Raw genomic sequence first — 21,184 nt, forward strand, 5'->3', positions numbered from 1 at the left:
GGTTTTTGTTTTGTTTTTTGATTCTACTACTGTCAATCATCAAAGAGTGATGACAATTTTTTTCCTCTCCCCAGGAGAGTAGCCAGATATCTCAGAAAGTACAAAATCTGGATTTCCCTCTCCTTAAGGGGGCAGTTAATAAGGGTTTGTGTTTCTAAAAAAAAAAAAAGGAACTGTAAATCAGAGTCTAGTGTGAAAACAATATCTAAAAATAGGCATTTGCTACATTCTCATAATGAAGATGCACCAATGAGCATATTTAATACCAAGCTATGGACCTCCAGTTGTCTACTTCCCAGCAATGGCCTTGCTAGTGAGATCCATCCATGGGATCTTGCTGAGAATCAGGCCTTAACTCTCAAGAAATTAAGAGATTACTAGCGATATAACTGGGCTTCCCAGGTGGCTCAGTGGTAAAGAATCCACCTGCAAGACAGGACACTTGGGAGACTCCAGGGTCAGGAAGATCCCCTGGAGGAGGAAATGGCAACCCACTCCAGTATTCTTGCCTGGGGAATCCCATGGCCAGAGGAGTCTGGTGGGCTACAGTCCATGGGGTCACAAAGAGTCAGACACAACTGGGCACAGCAGAGCACAGGATATAATTATCATTATAAAGATCTCTTTGAAGCCAAAAAATTTTAAAAATAAAACCAGGCATTTGCTATTAGAAACAAACTTCTTGAGGACATTAACTAGACTGGGAAGAAGATGCAATGCAGGCTTTGTGTTTTTCTGGTTGGGAGGGGAACCTAGAAGGAAGACAGTTGTGCTCCCAGGATTGGAAAGAGAAATGGGAGAGATGTGGACGCGAATTGGGGGTATTCAGAGGGTCTGAGGTGGCAGGACTGCAGGTGAGTTTGTCCACCGGTGCCTGGAAGGACTGAGCTGTAAGCCCTGAAGTGTGGCAATTTCTGTGGAGGGCATCAGGTAATCTGTGTTTACAGAGTCCTCTGGATCATTCTTAAGCATGTTCAAGCTTGAGGACTAGTCTCTTAAAGGATCCCATTGGGGGTTTAAAAAATTGTGTGTGAATACATGTACATACACACACACACACATATATACGTACATATATTTAAAAATCATACACGTTCATAAACATATGCAAGAAGGCCAGAATAACATAAACTCCACTCACAGTAACAGATGGATGAAAGATCCACTTGCTGTGTGTCTTTGGTTAAGAGTGAACAAATGGACTCCTTGAAACCCCTGAGGTTGCCCTAGTGTGTCATCAGCTAGAACCACAGCACGCTGCCATGCCCTGGCTGGTAAAAAGAGGGGTGTAGGCCCAGCATGATCAGCTTGGACCAAACAGGGTTTACCCCTTGGAGGTGCCCCTGCTACACATGGCCAGTGGAAGGCGCAAATGCTGAAAACTGGGTAGAAGGAAGAAAAAGATTGGCTGTTCTGTAGGCAATCAACAGTAGCTGCCACATGTTTATATTGCTCTTCACAGTTATTAATTTTAGACAGAATCCATTTTCTGGTTGTGATCATTAAGGATGTAATTTTTTACATCTCAACTCCAGTGTTCTTGCCTGGAGAATCCCAGGGACAGGGGAGCCTGGTGGGATCGCACTGAATCAGACACAACTGAAGCGACTTAGCAGCAGCAGCAGCATACTCCATCATTCTCCCAATATATCACAAATGTTGGTTGTAGAATATGTAGTGCTTGCTTATCATGGTTGTAAACAGTTACTTCATAAGCCAAGGTATGTTTTATAATTACATGTTTCTTATTCAACTTTTGATTTTCCTGTACCTCAGAGTTGCCTAGATTTTTCTTTTGTAATTTGCTTTGTTTTGTACTGCCCCTTAATATCCTTTCCAGATTCTCCCACAGGTCTGTGAAACAATATTTTTTTCTGAACCATCAAACACTTCAGGTAATCCATCAGTTTCATTTTTGTTTTTTCAGATCTCTATCCTCCTATTTCAATCTGGACTTGTTACTGTTGCCATCTTGAAGCTTCCTTTCTTCTCCTGTGCTGGATTTCCAATTTCCCAGATCTTCTGTATTTTTTTCTACATAACATCCTCCTTTTTCTGAAGCACACATATTCTTGTAACATGATGATTAAATTACCTAGTCCTTAGATGTCTGAGGATACATTTTATACTACTTTTAAATTTCAAACCTGTAGAATAGTTCTAAGACTAAGAATAATTTCATGAAGGTCATGTTATCTCTTACCCACATTCACCTATTACTAACATTTTGCTCCATTTTCTTTAGTATTTCCTTTTTCTTTCTCTCCTCTTTCTCTCTCATGGATGGATGGAGGGATAGATGGAAGGAGACAGATGATCATTTTTTTCTGAAATGTTCAAGAGTAATTTGCATACATCATGGCCCTTTATCCATAAATACTTCAGTGTGTATATTTCCTTAGAATATTCTCTTATGTAATGACAATACTATTATCTTTAGTAAATTTAATACCAATTTTAAACTAATTTTTATCCAATTTTTACCTTATTGTCTATATTTTAATGTATGTCCGCCCAATAATGTCCTTTATAGCAGTTTATTTTTCCTTCAATAGAGCATCCACTCAAGTATTGCATTTAGCATCATATCTCTACAGTCATACTTAATCTGGAATACCTTCTCAGTCTGTCTTTTATGGCAATTACATTTTTGAAAGAACAGGGAAACTCCTTTTTGAATAGAAATACACCATACTGGGTTTGCCTGGTGATTCCCTGTGATTAGATTCGGGATAATCATCCCTTACTAGGATACTCACAAGTGACGTGCTTTTCTCAGGTCATCAGGTATGAAGGGTATAATCTCCAAACGCCCCCCATTGGTGGTGTTAAGTTTGATAACCCAGTCAAGATGCTGTACAATTTGTAGAGTTTGTGATTACACTTGCAACTAATAAGCTTTCCACGGGTAGACACTGAAGGTTATACAAATACTCTAATTCTCATTAAATTTCCCCCTATACTGAGCATCCATTGATGACTCTTATCTGAACCAATCTTTATTATAATGGTCACAAAGTGATGATTTTCTAGTTCCAGCACTATCAGTACATTTTATATAGTTAGCACTTGGCATTCTACTTGCATTAATATAGAATCTACTCACATTAATTCTACTTGATGGATAGCTTGGCTACTCAGATAGTAAAGAATCTGCCTAAAATGCAGGAGACCTGAGCTCGATCCCTGGGTTGGGAAAATTCCCTAGAGGAGAGCAGGGCAACCTACTCCAGTATTCTTGCATGGAAAATCCCATGGACAGAGGAGCCTGGTGAGCTACAGTCCATGGGGTCGCAAAGTGTCAGACACTACTGAGTGACTAACACTTTGCCTAGGACTTAAATTCAAATTTGAAAATAATTTTCTTCAGAACTTTTAAGGTACTGCCCACTCTCCTGGAGCATCTCATGACGCTACTGAGAAGTCTCGTGCCATTCCGATTCCACTTCCTTGATGTATGTGACCTATTCCTCACTCCCACACACCTGCAGAGGCTCTTAGGTTCTTTCATCTTTGGTGTTCTGACAGTGCATGATGATGTGCCTGGAATTAGAATATTATTGTCCTTTTTTCCTGGAGGCCGAACCCCCACAGTATTTCATTGTCCTACTCAATTCAAACGGGCTGTTGCCTAGGACAGGTGTACAACTCTCTTCCCATCCCTTCACTACTCTGTGAATACTGGATCCTTCATTTCCTGAGCTCTAAATATTTCTCTTTTTTGGTTTACTCCCTTACTTTCCTGAATCCTCTAGTAACATACCTCAAGCACAATGGTAATGAGGGAAAATGATGCTGAGTAACTGGAGAGAGACTAATAACCCACAGAGACAAACAGAGAACCTGCGCATGAGGCTGCCCACAGCATGACTGCCTCCAGCGTCCCTCGGACAGCAGCACCGATGCTGGCTTTTTCAACGTGAAAAGCAGGGCCACTTATTTATAGAGTAGTTCTGGGAAAATAATAAAAGCAAAACAGAAGAACAGAAAGTGTAATAGGGCGGGTCCCCAAGGCCTACTGGCATTGCAGTGAGCCCTCCCCCTTTACTTTGTAAAAGGAGCCCGAATTCTGACTGAAGGAAGAAGGTTCTTTTCGACAAGGCACTAGTCTACCATCTTCCTGGCCTGCTGGCTTTCCAATTAAAGTCATTATTCCTTGCCCCAACAACTCATCTTTCAATTTATTGGCCTGTCCTACAGGGAGCAGGATGAGCTTGGGCTGGGTATCAAAGGGGCCCTCAGTTTAACAGAAATATTCCATTTCTTTTATTTAAAGAAAACTGTAGAAATGAACTAAAAATAAATACATAAACCATAACTGTGTCAATCATGTATGTACTAGATATTCATCAAAGCATTTAAGGAGATTCAAAATGGAAATATCCTAAATGTTCAATAATAAGAGATTGGTTCCAGGAAGAAGAGAAATCCATGCAGTGCAACTATATGTAGCTATTAAACATGATATTACAGATGATTTGCCGACTAGGACAGGTCCATGGTGTTCTGCTAACTAGATAAAGCTTATGACAGAGTGCGTGCAGTTATAATTCACGGATGCATGCACATTCACTTTGTGTGTTTGTGTGGTCACCAAAGTGTTAAAAGTGGTGAAATTCAGGCCTAGGTACTTCCAGGCAAGATTTTTGCTCCAAAGCATGTATTTCTAATTAGAAAAAAAGAAACGTAAGAAATTTAAAGGCCACTTTATATGGTCAAGAGACTCAAAGTGGAAATAATATAGATACCTCTTCTTAATTACTTATAATTATATGATAATTAGGCATCTTGTTTGTAGAAATGAGAGTGCTGAGAAGGTACAAGAAAATTGCCCTGTTCCCAGCACAACAGTGCTATAAAAAGATCCTCCTTCTCAGGAGTAGATACAATTTGGCTAGATGGTTTTGCTGCCTATACATCTGAGACTCATAATTTGCACTTTTATTGATACAATCTAATGACTGTCACTCCTTCCATAGTTAACCAATTTGCTAGTAGTCACTGAAGAAAAGATTACAACTAAGCTGTTAAGACTGCATGCAAAACAAGGGCAAGAAAAAAATTTATCTATCCCATATAAGTAATTTTTGATACACTGAAAATGCCTCCTATAATGGAGACTGTTTTTCTTAGAAAGTAAAACTTAGAGCTGAAAGTGGGCATTGAAATACTTCAGTTCTACCAAGGAAACCAGAACTGAAAGAGACACATGTACCCCAGTGTTCATTGCAGCAGCGTTTACAATAGCCAGGACCTGGAAGCAACCTGGTCCATCGGCAGATGAACGCATAAGGAAGCTGTGGTACATATACACAATGGAATATTACTCAGCTATAATAAGGAATGCATTTGAGTCAGTTCTAATGAGGTGGATGAAACTGGAGCCTATTATACAGAGTGAAGTAAGTCAGAAAGACAAACACCAATATAGCATATTAATGCATATACATGGAATTTAGAAAGACGGTAATGACAACCCTATATGCAAGAGAGAAAAAGAGACACAGATGTAAAGAACAGACTATGTGGGAGAAGGCAGGGGTGAGATGATTTGAGAGAAGAGCACTGAAACATGTATATTAACATACGTAAAATGGATAACCAGTGCAAGTTTGACGCATGCAGCAGGACACTCAAAGCCTTTGCTCTGGGACAACCCTGAGGGAGGGGGTGAGAAGGAAGGTGGGAGGGGGGTCCACGGTGGGGGGACACATGTGCACCCGTGGCTGATTCATGTCGATGTATGGCAAAAACTACCACAGTACTGTAAAGTAATTATCCTCCAATGTAAATAAATTAATTAAAAAAATAAAGAACTCAAATCTAAAAAAAAAGAAATACTTCAGTTCTGTCTCTAGTCGCTATGTCCTTAAGCAAGGTCACTTACCATTTCTGGAGTTTCTTTTTATACAAACCTGACATAGAGAAATCTAGCTTTCAGTGCATTGTGCTTAAATATTACGTGGCAAATAGCATCAGGAAAGTAGATACGTTTATCATTATTAAAATTCAAGAGGAATGCCCTGATGGTCCAGGGGTTAGGGATCCCAACTCCCACTGCAAGGGGCCCAGGACCAAGCCCTGCTTGGGGAACGAAGATCCCACAAGCCAAGTGTTACAGCCAAAAAAAATTAAAGGTGCTCTTGAGAAGGTGTTTTTCAAAAAAAACAAAAAACACCTGGGCCCCCTGCAGTGGAAAAGAAAAACTTAAAGGTGTTCTTGAAGAAAGTAGGGAAAACCACTAAACCATTCAGGTATGACCTAAATCAAATCCCTTAACGATTATACAGTAAAAGGGACAAATAGATTTAAGGGATTCGATCTGATAGAGTGCCTGAAGAACTATGGAAGGAGGTTCATGACACTGTATAGGAGGCAAGACCATTTGTATAGGATCAAGACCATCCCCAAGAAAAAGAAATGGAAAAAGGCAAAATGGTTGTCTGAGGAGATCTTACAAATAGCTAAGAAAAGAACAGAAGCTAAAGGCAAAGGAGAAAAGGAAAGATATACCCATCTGAATGCAGAGTTCCAAAAAATAGCAGGAGAGATAAGAAAGCCTTGCTGAGTGATCAATTCAAAGAAATAGAGGAAAACAATAGAATGGGAAAGACTAGAGATCTCTTCAAGAAAAGCAGAGATACCAAAGGAACATTTCATGCAAAGATGGGCACAATAAAGGGCAGAAATGGTCCTAACAGAAGCAGAAGATATTAAGAAGAGGTGGCAAGATACACAGAAGAACTATACAAAAAAGATCTTCAAGACCTAAATGACCACAATGGTGTGATTACTCACCTAGAGCCAGACCTTCTGGAATGTGAAGCCAAGCGGGCCTTAGGAAGCATCATCATGAACAAAGCTAGTGGAGGTGATGGAAATCCAGCTGAGCTATTTCAAATCCTAAAAGACGATGCTGTGAAAGTGCTGCACTCAATATGCCAGCAACTTTGGAAAACTCAGCAGTGGCCACAGGACTGAAAAAGGTGTTTTCATTCCAACCCCAAAGAAAGGCAATGCAAAGAATGTGCAAACTACCACACAACTGCACTCATCTCACATGCTAACAAAGTAATGCTCAAAATTCTCCAAGCTAGGCTTCAACTGCACGTGAACCAAGAACTTCCAGATGTTCAAACTAGATTTAGAAAAGGCAGGGGAACCAGAGATCAAATTGCCAATGGATGACAGAAAAAGCAAGATAATTCCAGAAAAACATCTACTTCTACTTTACTGACTATACCAAAGCTGTTGACTGTGTGGATCACAACAAACTTTGGAAAATTTTTATAGAGATGGGAATACCAGACCATCTGACCTGCCTCATGAGAAATCTGTATGCAGGTCAAGAAGCAACAGTTAGAACCAGACATGGAAGAATCAGTTCAGTTCAGTCACTCAGTCGTGTCCGACTCTTTGCGAACCCATGAATCACAGCACGCCAGGTCTCCCTGTCCATCACCAACTCCAAGAGTTCACTCAAACTCATGTCCATCGAGTTGGTGATGCCATCCAGCCATCTCATCCTCTGTCGTCCCCTTCTCCTCCAGCCCCCAATCCCTCCCAGAATCAGAGTCTTTTCCAATGAGTCAACTCTTCACATGAGGTGACCATAGACTGGTTCAAAACTGGGAAAGGAATCAAGATTGCCAGGAGAAATATCAGTAGCCTCAGATATGCAGATGACACTACCCTTATGGCAGAAAGCTAAGAACTGAAGAGCCTCTTGATGAAAGTGAAAGAGGAGAGTGAAAAAGCTGACTTAAAACTCAACATTCCAAAAACTAAGATCACGGCATCCGGTCCCATCACTTCATGGCAAATAGATGGGGAAACAATGGAAACAGTGACAGACTTTATTTTGGGGGGCTCCAAAATCACTGCAGAAGGTGACTTCAGCCATGAAATCAAAAGACACTTGCTCCTTGGAAGAAAAGCTATGACCAACCTAGACAGCACATTAAAAACTAGCAACATTATTTTTTCATCAAAGGTCCATCTAGTCAGAGCTATGATTTTTCCAGTAGTTATGTATGGATATGAGAGTTGGACTATAAAGAAAGCTGAGCATCAATGAATTGATGCTTTTGAACTGTGGTGTTGGAGAAGACTTTTAGAGTTCCCTGGACTGCAAGGAGATCAAACCAGTCAATCCTAAGGGACATCAGTCCTGAATATTCATTGGAAGGACTGATGCTGAAGCTGAAATTCCAATACTTTGGCCACCTGATGGGAAGAACTGACTCACTGGAAAAGACCCTGATGCTGGGAAAGATTGAAGGCAGGAGGAGAAGGCAACAACAGAAGATGAGATGGTTGGATGGTATCACCAACTCGACAGACATGAATTTGAGCAATCTCCAGGAGCTGGTGATGGACAGGGAAGCCTGGCAGTCCACGGGGTTGCAAAGAGTTGGACATGACTGAGTGACTGAACTGAACTGAGAAGGTGGCAAAGGTGTAAGATGAAAATTGTGACCAACTGAAATTTCCTTTAACAGCACAAATCTATTGTAACTAGTGAGGAGACTGGTAGAAATAACAATCATCACTGAATTATTTATGAGAAATACAAGAGCCCATCTTATAATTGGGCTTCATATAATAAAAGTATCAAAATGTTTTCCTTAAGCAATACATTTTTTTATATATTATTTAGCTTTTAACACAATATGACTTTGGGGCTTCCCTGATGATGCAGTGGTTAAAAATCCACCTGCTAATGAAGAAGACATAGGTTTGATCCCTGCTCTGGGAAGATCCTACATGCCACATGGCAACCAAGCCCACACGTCACAGTTACAGAGCCAGTACTCTAGAGCCTGCGAGCTGCAGCTACTTAAGTCTGAGAGCCTATAGCCCCTGCTCCACCCCAATGAGGTTGCCGCAATGCAATGAACCCACGCACTGCAATGAAGAGTAACCCCGGCTTGCTGTAACGAGACAAAAGTCTGAACAGAGCAACAAAGACCCAGCACAGCTAAGAATAAATAAGCAAATCTTAAAATAAAACAATATGATTCTTAGGTTAAAGCAAATCATATGACTTCTTTCTGGACAGCCATGAAATAGCTATTTGTACTGATCCAGGGGTTTTAAAAGACCACATTTCGTAAAGTACTTTGAGAATCATTAATTCAAGATATTTTTGGAAACAAAGCCCACTATTGTTTTCAGAAACAAGTAGAGCAATGGTTGGGAGTGCTGGACCATGAGAGGTCAACATTTGGGACTGGGTTCCTGGAATATAGGACAGAATAAGAGAAGTAGGATTAGTAAGAGGAGAACAGAGGAAGGAGAGAGGAACAGTATATTTTCTCAGGCTGCACCACTGATGCTGATTGCTCTAAAAGTAATTTCTCTATAATTCTGCACTTTGTATAAATGTGTATAACTAGGGCTTCCCTCATGGCTCAGTTGGTAAAGAATCCACCTGCAATGCAGGAGATCCTGGTTCGATTCCTTGGTCAGGAAGATCCACTGGAGAAGGGAAAGGCTACGCACTCCAGTATTCTGGCCTGGAGAATTCCATGGACTGTAGAGTCCACGGAGTCACAAAGAGTCAGACACAACTGGGTGACATTCACTACTTCATTACTTTATAAAATGTATCTATTTCTAAACACTCTATTGTTGTTTTAACTCATATAAACCATATTACAGTGTATCTTAGGTTGTGGGGTGCGGTTTTGTTTTTGCTTTTGTGTTTTTGATTATCAATATATTTAATATCTATCTTATATCAAAAAATCTCCCATCTTCTTCAAAAATGGCTTGGCTGTTCTTTGTCCTTTGCTCTTCTGTATAAATTCTAGAATTAATCTGTAAGGCTGCAGATGTGTGCACATTCACAACACACACACAACCCCCTCCTCTAGTAACTTTGATTGAAATTGCTTTTAACATATAAATTCATTTGGTAAAAACTAAAATCTGGATATTCACCTTCCCTATCTATGAATATAGCACATTCATCAGAGATTTCAGTAATTTTCTATGCCTGTAAAGAGTATTTGATATTTTATAGCTGCCCAAAATATTTTGAAAATCCTTTCTCCTTTTCAGGACTCCTCCACATTATAAATCTCACTTTCTGAGAATGAATCCAAAAATTATTTCCTTGGAGTCCTTGCTCCTTAGATGTACACATACAGCCAATACAGTTGAGTGGCTACAACTTCTTGGAAGATGGAAATAAAGGTCATGAGACCCTATAGTCAGGATCCTTCTCAAACGGATGTGGATGCACCTGGTTTTTCTCAGCGCATGTAGCAAGCCTCCTGGAGGTCTAGCCCCTCTCTTCGGTGTGGTGAGGGTGCCAGTCCAGCAGCAGGCACCAGCAGCTGCTGGGTTTCCACTGGAGCCTCTTGGTGCTGTCCTTGGTCCCTTTTCTGAGCATGCCTATGTGACAGCCCAGCTTGGTTCCTTTTGGGGAATTCTGTAAGCTACCTAGTGGTTTGTAGCAAATCCCTTTCTGCTTAAACATGTTAAAATAGATTCTAGGGAATTCACTGATGGTCCTGTGGACAGGACTTTGCACTTTCACTGCTGTGGGCCCAGGTTCAATTCCTGGTTGGGGAAGTAAGATCCTATAAGCCACATGGTGTGGCCAAAAAAAAAAAAACACCCAAAAAGATTCTGTTGTCTACAACGGCACACTGACCAGGAATTAGGAAGTAGAAGCGGGTTGCTGAACGTGACAGAGCTGCCTTAGGACATGAGATGAGAAGTGGGTGGGAGAAGGTCAGATGTTGCAAGTTGAAAAGGGGAAGAGATAATGGAGGGCCCCACCTGTGTCTCCTCACTCTGGCACCAGGGCCGAAGGCACAGCCACTCCCTGGAGCTCAGTTATCCCAGCAGAGAGCAGAATCTATCAGCTGAGGCTGGTGACGACCGGGCAGGAGGGACTGGGAGGTTTGTGAGAGGAGGTACAGAGCAGCAGGCCAGGAAAATGAAGGGAAGCCTGGAGATACGGTATGATGTAGGAGGCATTAAGGGCCTACTTGAAGTTACTTATCATGAACCTCAAGCAGGATAATTCCACATGACAATGTGCTTTTCCCTGACCACTTTTGGTAGCATGGACGCAGGCACAAAGAAGGCAAAGAACTGCATTTAGTCAGAGATGGGGTCCTGCCAACTGTGTCTATACCAAAGCCAGAAAAGGGCAAGGCCATTAAAGGAGAATGTAGAGAAACTGTTCTAATAACTGACCATGGATTTTAAGTGGGATAAAGAAAGAACAGGCATGAAGGAAGTGAAGAGCAGTGAAAAGGGGCAACAGTGGAGCTGAAGGACTGTTAGCATCAAGATTCTAAAAGGAAGAAATTAGAAAGACAGGTCATAGAGCAAGATATTTAAAGTGCTGAGGTTACAGAGGGGTGAAGTTTTATATCATGAGGTCTAGGATATGATCAAAGAGTGGTTCAGGTAAAATGAAAAGGTAAGAAAGAAAATGAGAGGTGAGCTGTTGGAAGGCTCATCCACTGAAAACACCAAGAATTAAGACAAGATTAATGTTGAGCAGAGTGACAGCAGGTGATGAGCTAACATCTTCAAGGAACAAAGGGAATGTGACCCAGAGGTTCCAGCCTGATGACAGGATTCAAAGATGGAGGTTTGGGGGCAAAGTGAGAGGTGAAGAATGGCCTGAAACTTTCACAGAGAAAGAGGACCCAGAATTGTGATGTGAGGGATGGTGCTGGGGAAGCAGCATCCTCAAGAGATGAGTAGGTTTTGATCAGAGCAGGAAGGACTTAACATTCAGTGTGGTTCCCTGACACCCAAAATTCTGCTACACTGCTACTGAGGAGAGAAAGGTGGGGAAGTGACCCAGAATCTAAGTTTTTTTTAAAGACTTAAGCCAGTTTTCCTGTTCTTTGCCCCGTTAGCATGCCCATACACTTTCAGAAGTTATCTGAATCTTTCCTAAGCTTTTCTGCCACATGAGGGCGCTGCTCAGCTCCCTGCAATGTGGCTTAGGATTTGCTTTCCTCAGCTCTGCTCCAAGTCACAACTCTTTCATCTGATTTCAAGCTTCCAAAGTGTTATCATCAGCTTATTTTCACTGTCCTGAGTTTATGTCTTTTAATTTTTCATTTAGTTTTCTTAATGGGGTTTCAGGAGGGTGTGGATGTCAACATGTTCAACCACCATCTTTACAAAACTACATTGTGCATCCTATTTCCACAAAGTTTACTGCAGGAGGAGGGGTCTATTTGTTTGGTTTTAGTTTCTGGTTAATTTTTTTGGCTCCCACCACTACCACCAGCCCAAATTTTCTGAACTGCAAGCATTCAAACTAGTTTTCTAAAGAATGCATCCAAGACTGTAAACCTTGCTCTTTGTTCCACCTTCTGCCACATCACATAGACCCCCGCTGTCTCCAGACTCCTGTTGTTCATCTCTAAACCATCTGCAGCATCCACTGTGTGCTGTCTTTAACCAAGGAGCTATTTTAAAGTGTATTAATTCATGTAAGAAAAAAATGTTCTCACTTTCAGCCAACATGCAAGTAAACAACAAAACCAGCAAAAAACAGCCACTGTCCACCTCAGGAACTTCCTGGTGCTGGAGAGCTCAAGGACTCCACAGGCCACATCATATCCCTTTCCCCTTCCCTTTTCTTCCCTTTGCACCAATTCCACTTGCTTTTCTCTCTCCTTCTAAACTGACACCACCCAAACTACGTGTAGAGGTCTCTTTCCTGAAGATCACTGAGAAATAGGGCAAGCCTTTTATCAATGTACACCCCCAGACATCTGCTCAAGGCAGCTCTCTCAAAGCGTGGTCCACGTAAAGGTCTGGGCATCACCATGGATATCCACAATCAGACTTTGCTGTAGAGCATAAACTAACACAATATTGTAAATCAACTATATTCCAATAAAAAGTTTTTATAAAATCAATCTCTGAGAGTTAGGCCAGAAAATTACTCATTTTACACCAGGTTCTTCAGACACATGGCAAAATTTAAGAAGCACTAATTGCAAGGTAGAAACATGTAGATAGAAAAACAACTTTTAAAAAATGTATGGCCCTTGCATGAACATTTAAGGATTTACTTTCAGTTCAGTTCAGTTCAGTCACTCAGTCGTGTCCAACTCTTTGCAACCCCATGAATTGCAGCACGCCAGGCCTCCCTGTCCATCACCAACTCCCGGAGTTCACTCAAACTCACGTCCATCGAGTCAGTGATGCCATCCAGCCATCTCATCCTCTGTCGTCCCCTTCTCCTGCTGTCCCCAATCCCTCTCAGCATCAGAATCTTTTCCAATGAGTTAACATTTCCCATGAGGTGGCCAAAGTACTGGAGTTTCAGCTTTAGCATCATTCCTTCCAAAGAAATCCCAGGGCTGGTCTCCTTCAGAATGGACTGGTTGGATCTCCTTGCAGTCCAAGGGACTCTCAAGAGTCTTCTCCAACACCACAGTTCAAAAGCATCAATTCTTTGGTGCTCAGCTTTCTTCACAGTCCAACTCTCACATCCATACATGACCACTGGAAAAACCATAGCCTTGACTAGACAGACCTTTGTTGGCAAAGTAATGTCTCTGCTTTTGAATATGCTATCTAGGTTGGTCATAACTTTCCTTCCAAGAAGTAACCGTCTTTTAATTTCATGGCTGCAATCACCATCTGCAGTGATTTTGGAGCCCCAAAAAATAAAGTCTGGCACTGTTTCCAATGTTTCCCCATCTATTTCCCATGAAGTGATGGGACCAGATGCCATGATCTTCGTTTTCTGAATGTTGAGCTTTAAGCCAACTTTTTCACTCTCCTCTTTCACTTTCATCAAGAGGTTCTTTAGTTCCTCTTCACTTTCTGCCATAAGGGTGGTGCCATCTGCGTATATGAGGTTATTGATATTTCTCCCAGCAATCTTGATTCCAGCTTGTGCTTCTTACAGCCCAGCATTTCTCATGATGTACTCTGCATATAAGTTAAATAAGCAGGGTGACAATATACAGCCTTGACGTATTCCTTTTCCTATTTGGAACCAGTCTGTTGTTCCATGTCCAGTTCTAACTGTTGCTTCCTGACCTGCATATAGGTTTCTCAAGAGGCAGGTCAGGTGTTCTGGTATTCCCAACTCTTTCAGAATTTTCCACAGTTTATTGTGATCTACACAGGATCCTTTCTGATCCACAAAGGCTTTGGCATAGTCAATAAAGCAGAAATAGATGTTTTTCTGGAACTCTCTTGCTTTTTCCATGATCCAGCAGATGTTGGCAATTTGATCTCTGGTTCCTCTGCCTTTTCTAAATCCAGCTTGAACATTTGGAAGTTCATGGTTCACATACTGCTAAAGTCTGGCTTGGAGAATTTTGAGCATTACTTTACTAGCGTGTGAGATGAGTGCAATTGTGTGGTAGTTTGAACATGCTTTGGCATTGCCTTTCTTTGGGATTGGAATGAAAACTGACCTTTTCCAGTCCTGTGGCCACTGCTGAGTTTTCCAAATTTGCTGGCATATTGAGTGCAGCACTTTCACAGCATCACCTTTCAGGATTTGAAATAGTTCAATTGGAATTCCATCACCTCCATTAGCTTTGTTCATAGTGATGCTTTCTAAGGGCCACTTGACTTCACATTCCAGGATGTCTGGCTCTAGGTGAGTGATCACACCATTACGATTATCTGGGTCATGAAGCTCTTTTTTGTACAGTTCTTCTGTGTATTCTTGCCACCTCTTCTTAATATCTTCTGCTTCTGTTAGGTCCATACCATTTCTGTCCTTTATTGAGCCCATCTTTGCATGAAATGTTCCCTTGGTATCTCTGATTTCCTTGAAGAGATCTGTAGTCTTTCCCATTCTGTTGTTTTCCTCTATTTCTTTGCATTGATTGCTGAAGAAGGCTTTCTTATCTCTCCTTGCTATTCTTTGGAACTCTGCATTCAGATGCTTATATCTTTCCTTTTCTCCTTTGCTTTTTGCTTCTCTTCTTTTCACAGCTATTTGTAAGGCCTCCCCAGACAGCCATTTTGCTTTTTGCATTTCTTTTCCATGGGGATGGTCTTGATCCCTGTCTCCTGTACAATGTCATGAACCTCAGTCCATAGTTCATCAGGCACTCTATCTATCAGATCTAGGCCCTTAAATCTATTTCTCACTTCCACTGTGTAATCATAAGGGATTTAATTTAGTTCATACCTGAATGGTCTAGTGGTTTTCCCTACTTTCTTCAATTTAAGTCTGAATTTGGCAATAAGGATTTACTTTAAATTTGTGTTAATAAAGGCAAACCTTGGAGATACTGTGGGTTGGGTTCCAGACTACCATGATAAAGCAAATTCAGCAAGAAAGCAAGTCACATGAATTTTCTGGTTTCCCAGTGCATATAAAAGTTGTTTACACTATAGTGTATGAAGTGTCTAACAGTATCATGTCAGGAAAAAAAAAAGGAAAAACCTTAATTAAAAAATACTTTATTGCTGAAATATCTTAGCTATAATATGATAATGCAGTGCTGCCACAAATTCTCAATTTGTAAAAAACACAGTATCTGCAAAACAGATACAATGAAGCACAATAAAATAAGCTGTGTCTATAATGCATAACTCAAGTTCTTTTCCCAGAAATTACTTCACATAGTTCTTTGCATAGTTATAAAAGACCTCATTTAAGGTCAAAAGCATGACCAATCCAAAATTGTACTTCACTAACCTGTCACAACCTCTTGACAGTCCCTTGGACTGCAACGTGACCAAATCAGCCCTGAATATTAATTGGAAGGACTAATGTTGAAGCTGAAACTCCAATATTTTGGCCACCTGATGCGAATAGCTGACTCACTGGAAAAGACCCTGATGCTGGAAAAGACTGAAGGCAAAATGAAAAGGGGACAGCAGACGATGAAATGTTTAGATAGGATCACTGATCAATGAACATGCATTGAGCTAACATGTATTGTGACAGTGGGGGATAGAGGAGCCTGGTGGGTTACAAGTTTGATGCCTGATCTGGGAGGATTCTATATACCGTGGGGCAACTAAGGCCGTGTGCCACAAATGCTGAGTCAAAGTACCCTAGAGCCCATGTTCTGCAACAAGAAAAACCACTGCAGTGAGAAGCCCGCACACAACTAGAGAAAGCCCATGTGCAGCAACAAAGACCCAATGCAAACAAAAATTATTAAAAAAAAATTCCACAGGCATATTCAGATTTTCCCCAGATCGCCTGCTCCTATTTCTTTAGTAATTTGCCAAACTCATATTTATAATTTATGCTACCTGGAGAAAAGTGCAGAAACCAACGCCACTTGCAAATAGGAAGCCAAAACACCCACTAAGAAAAATTTACACAACACATGGAGCAAAGATGAATGTCCTGGTGTACATGTACTAAAGAAACCAAACTTAAAAGGAAACAACCAGGGACTTTCCAAAGTGATTGAGTGGCTAAGACTCCAAGCTCCAATGCAAGGGGGCCTGGGTTTGATCTCTGGTCATGGAACTAAGATCCCACATACCTCGGGGCAACTAAGCCCGTGTGTCACAACTAGAGAAGCGCCTGGGTCACAGTGAAGACCTGGAAAGGCCAAATAAATTTTTTAAAAGTTCATTTGCTTAAAAAAAAAAAAAGAAAGAAAGAAACAGCCAGGTATCAAGAGCAAAACTAAAGATAAAAAACAATTTCATGTTTCAAGACCTGATTTCTCTCAATCATATAAATGATTATCATTTTTTAAACTATTTTAACATTTTTTTAGTTGTTATTTACTTATTTTTTACTGTGCTGGGTCTTCATTCCTGCACGGGCTCTTCTCTAGTTGCAGGAAGCGGGGCTACTCTAGCTGCAGTACGTGGGCTTCCCACTGCAGTGAGAAGTGGGCTTCTCTTGCTGCAGAGCACATGCTCTAGGGCTCACAGGCTTCAGGAGTTGGGGCACGCAGGCTCAGGAGTTGTGGCTCTCAGGCTCTAGAGCGCAGGCTCAGTAGTTGTCACACACAGGCTTAGTTGCCCCACGACATATGGGATCTTTCCAGACCAGGGATCAAACCCATGTCTCCTGTGTTGGCAGGGAGATTCCTTACCACTGAGCCACCAGGGAAGCCACATATATGTTTTCTAACTGGTTATTTCATATGATTTTTAGCAGAGATGTACAAGATCCTCAACGATCTATGTCAAGGACAACCCAACTTCACCTGCATGAATACACACCTTCAGCCACTGAACCACCTACATTTATTTTTAAAGGCCCTGGCTGTAAGCTTATGCCACTTCTAAACTCTGACAGATCTTACATGCCTGTTTCTCCCAGGCAGCTTCTGTCACATCACAGGGGCCTTATATGGGGACGTCCTATCTCAAAGATGCCTAATTCACCATAGCATCCTACCAGCACTTTCCAAACCAGCAGCCCCATGATGCAGATACAGTCGTTACTGTTCAAGTCTGAAAGGAACCAATATAGAAGTCATGTGTTTCCATTATCTACCCAAAAGAAAACAGAATATATTATATAAACACAGGTAAATATATCTTTAAATATATCTCAATTACAATGGAGTTTATGCTGAAATAGTAGGAACACAGGTACAGTGTAAAAGCTACAGATCAAGCTGAAGGCAGGTTAGAGATCTGCTGTAACAGTCAGAGAAGTGCCAAGAGAGAGGTCACAGGGGTGAGGAGAAGGGGTCAGAATAACTGGGGAAGACTTCACAGCCGGAGGAAGACCCTGGAAGACACGAACTACTTGGACAGGGGAAGAAAGAACCCCAGAGGTGGGCAGCAGCATGAACACGGGCCCGGAGACAGGAATGAGGACAGCGTGTGGCAAGGCCACGGCCACAGCAGGAGCAGAGCCCGGGCCCGGGAGACACCCAGGAGCTAAGGATGCAGAGGGGCCCTGGGGACGCAGCAAGGGTTGCCCGAGAGCCTTGCTGGGCTTCTTCTCCACAGGGTGCACTTTCTGATGCTGAACAAAGCTGCCGTACCACTTGAAGGCTTTCCCACACACCTTACACTCATAGGGCTTCTCTCCAGTGTGAACTCTCTGATGCTGAATGGAGGCGATCTTCTGGCTGAATGCCTTCCCACACTCCTTACATTGGTAGGGTTTCTCCCCAGTGTGGATGCGCTGGTGAACGATAAAAAGTGACCTACACCCAAAACCTTTCCAACATTCCTTACATTTATAGAGCTTCTCCCCGGTGTGCAGCCTCTGGTGCTGCAGGTAGGCGGCGCTCCGGCGGAAAGCCTTGCCACACTCCTTACACGCGTAGGGCTTCTCCCCCGTGTGGATCCTCTGATGCTGGGTCAAGGCGGTGTTGGAACTCAGACCTTTGCCACACTCCTTACATTCATAGGGTCCTTGACCAATGTGATTTTTCTCATGTACGATACAGTCATAGCTGGACTTGAAAGCTTTGCCACACTCCTTGCACTTGAAGGGCTTTTCCCCAGTGTGGCTCCTCTGATGCCGAAGGAGCTTTGAGTTATATCGGAAGATCTTCCCACATTCTTTGCATTTGTAGAACTTCATGCCGCCTCGAAGTATCAGATTGGGATTCAGACTGAAAGTCTGCCACACTGCCTTGCTTTCAAAATCCAAGTGCTGAGACACGTTCGTGAGAAGCCCTCCCACGGGCCTGCTGTGGGCCTCTGTGCCCTCGGAGGCTTGCTGCGCTACCGCTGGCTCTTCTGTCTTGATGCCCCTCTCACCACCTGACCAAAGAAACCACAAGTTTCCTCGTTACTGAACTGGAAGGGAAACGGGATCCAGCGGTCCTGGTTTTCTTTTATAGGATGCGATTTTTTAAAATACACCCATGAGATGGTTATGAGCCTCCATAAGAGAGGATAAGAGAGAAAAAGGAAAACAACAGCATAAACCGGACAAGAGATGACACTGCAGTCCAGGAAGTGCCTCTTATAAGGAAGGGCTGGGCAATGAACCAGGGCAGGTGAGGTGGGCAAATGAGAACTTCAAGAGTGGGAAGGAAAGGAAGCAGGAGGGGAAAAAAGAATGGGTGAGGTAAGATGGACCAGCACGAAATGCAAACAGACTTCAAAAGAGAGAGAGAGGGAGACCCTCAGGGAGGGAAAAGACATAGGTGAGACGAAGGGGAGCAGCTAGCAGCCCAGAAACACACAGTGAAATGATGGACCCCAGTGCCCCACCTGGAAGCCAGGAAACCACCCCCAACTCTGAATTCTACGTAATAGCCAGATAATTCTACTTTAAATATTTCACATACTATTCTGGGATCAAAGATTCTTTCTTTTAGGAAGTCAGAGGGAACATAAGGTGACTGGAGAACTTTAGGCCACTGTGCTGTTACCACTAAAGCAATCACTTTTCACAACATTACAGTATGTGTGAGAAGTGAGGCCTGAAAAGCTTCTTCCTAAAGTAAAGAAAATCCAAGTAATTAAAACCTTCCAGGACTGACTGGTAAGCAGACTGGAAATTTTAGGATGGGTGGGTGTGTCTTGAGAGTGTGGTATTGGAGGAATATTCTTGCCCTTTGCTCTATGGCCCCATTTAAAACAAATACATTGTAAACCATAACATCATGGAACTTTAAAATACTAAAAATTATATAAATATTAAAAAGCCAAATAAAATCATAGCTATGGTACAAATCAATCAGTTTGATGCACAGAATCACACCTTCTTTAAAGTATGGCTGAAACCCTACCACCCTGCCATAAAAACTGTCCTTACAGGTTTGGGACAGGAACTCAATACAGGTCAGAGGGTCAGCTACAGGGAGCTTTGCTCTCCACTGCAGAAGAAACATTTCCAGTAAACCAGGAAGGCAAAACCAGAAGGTGCTAAGTCCCCTTACTCACCTGGACAGATGCCTCTCAAATCCTCTGCTTCCCAGGGATCGGGGTCCCATGGAGCTTCCCCTCTCTCCAGCTGGGAGATCAGATCAGGTCTGGGGAATGGAGACACTACTCCAACAAGACAGAGAGACAGACAAGTTGAGGGGAGACATCCAGAGCTGTTACTGAGAGCCCTCTGCCCACCCCAAGGCAGGCGAGTTGAGTTGGGGGGAGAAGGGGACTGCCTGGGGGACCAATGAGCCACACAGGGGTTCTGAGGAAGGGGTCCAAACTGACTCCATGCAAAGATCAGGGAGACAGTGATTCTCCCCAGGGAGGAAGTGCAAGCTCGCCCTGACTCAGAAGAAAGGACATCCCCTCAGGAAGGATGAATGTACCAATATCCTGGGAGGCTCCTGCACACAGGAGAGGGCCCACATCCACCACACTGCAAGGACGGAGGAACTGAGGTCTCCTGGGGCACCCCAAGAGTCCTTTCCCTCAGGGTCCAAAACCACGCTCTTCCCTGGGAAGGAATAAAGTCCAACTTCAAAGCCAAGGGGAACCTGGGATTTCCCCACCCAGCATCTCCACAGAACCCTGAGGACTACTAGAACTCCCAAGACATCTGAGGAAGACCAACTATCAGAGGGCCACTGAGAGACCTTACCAAGGGAAGCCACATTTGCGTAATTCTCCAGCATCACCTCCCTGTACAGGGCCCTCTGCGCAGAGTCCAGGCTGGCCCATTGGTTCTGGGTGAAGTACACGGCCACGTCCTCAAAGGTCACTGGCTCCTGAAACAACAGGTTCCTGCTCAGGCTCTGAGTGTGGGCCAGAGGGGGCCAGTGTGAGCTTCAGGGAAGAAATGGACCTGCCAAAGTCTGTGACTCTGAGCCCCGTGGAAGGTCTGTTCTATGGACAAGAGCACTCAGTACCCCAGCCCTCAGCCAGGGCTCCCACCTTCAAATGTGGAACACCAAGGCTATCCCACTTGCTCAGCTCTGCAGCTCCAAACTGTCATCCCAACCTCACAGCCTGGCATCTGGGGCTCTCCAGGCTGCAACTGTGTTAACCTCTTATGTTCCTGTCTCCATGGAGCTGTCTCTCTAGGACCCACAGACCTGAGGTACCCATAACCTGTCACCTTATCTCTGTACACCAACTACTCTCCCCGTCTCCTCTCAGCCAAAGTACATGTACACCACCGGACGTATTCCCTGCTCAGTTTCTCCTTGGCCTTTCCCACCAGCTTCCACTACACACAGAGAAGCCACTCCTTAGAAATAGCCCCAGTACAGCTATACGTTAAAAAAAAAAAAAAAGAAAAGAAATCAGAACATTCTTTAACATGATATATAACAACAAAATCAAAATAGATTAAAGATCTAAATGTAAGACAGGA

The 21,184-nt window shown here is 42.8% G+C and overlaps 1 protein-coding gene across 1 annotated transcript in view; it reads right to left on the reverse strand.

The window, feature by feature from the left end:
- Positions 1-15,413: 15,413 nt before the first annotated feature.
- ZNF621 (zinc finger protein 621) overlaps positions 15,414-21,184 on the reverse strand; it is a 48,343-nt gene continuing 42,572 nt past the window's right edge. The window contains exons 8-10 of the mRNA XM_027522645.1: positions 20,450-20,576; positions 19,804-19,908; positions 15,414-18,672 (exon numbers count right to left, since the gene is read on the reverse strand). Of these exons, the coding sequence (XP_027378446.1) occupies positions 17,579-18,672; positions 19,804-19,908; positions 20,450-20,576 (1,326 nt within the window). The 3' untranslated portion in view covers positions 15,414-17,578. The remainder of the gene's footprint in view (positions 18,673-19,803; positions 19,909-20,449; positions 20,577-21,184) is intronic.

The sequence above is a fragment of the Bos indicus x Bos taurus genome, chromosome 22 (assembly GCF_003369695.1).
Source record: "Bos indicus x Bos taurus breed Angus x Brahman F1 hybrid chromosome 22, Bos_hybrid_MaternalHap_v2.0, whole genome shotgun sequence".
Lineage (NCBI taxonomy): Eukaryota > Metazoa > Chordata > Mammalia > Artiodactyla > Bovidae > Bos > Bos indicus x Bos taurus.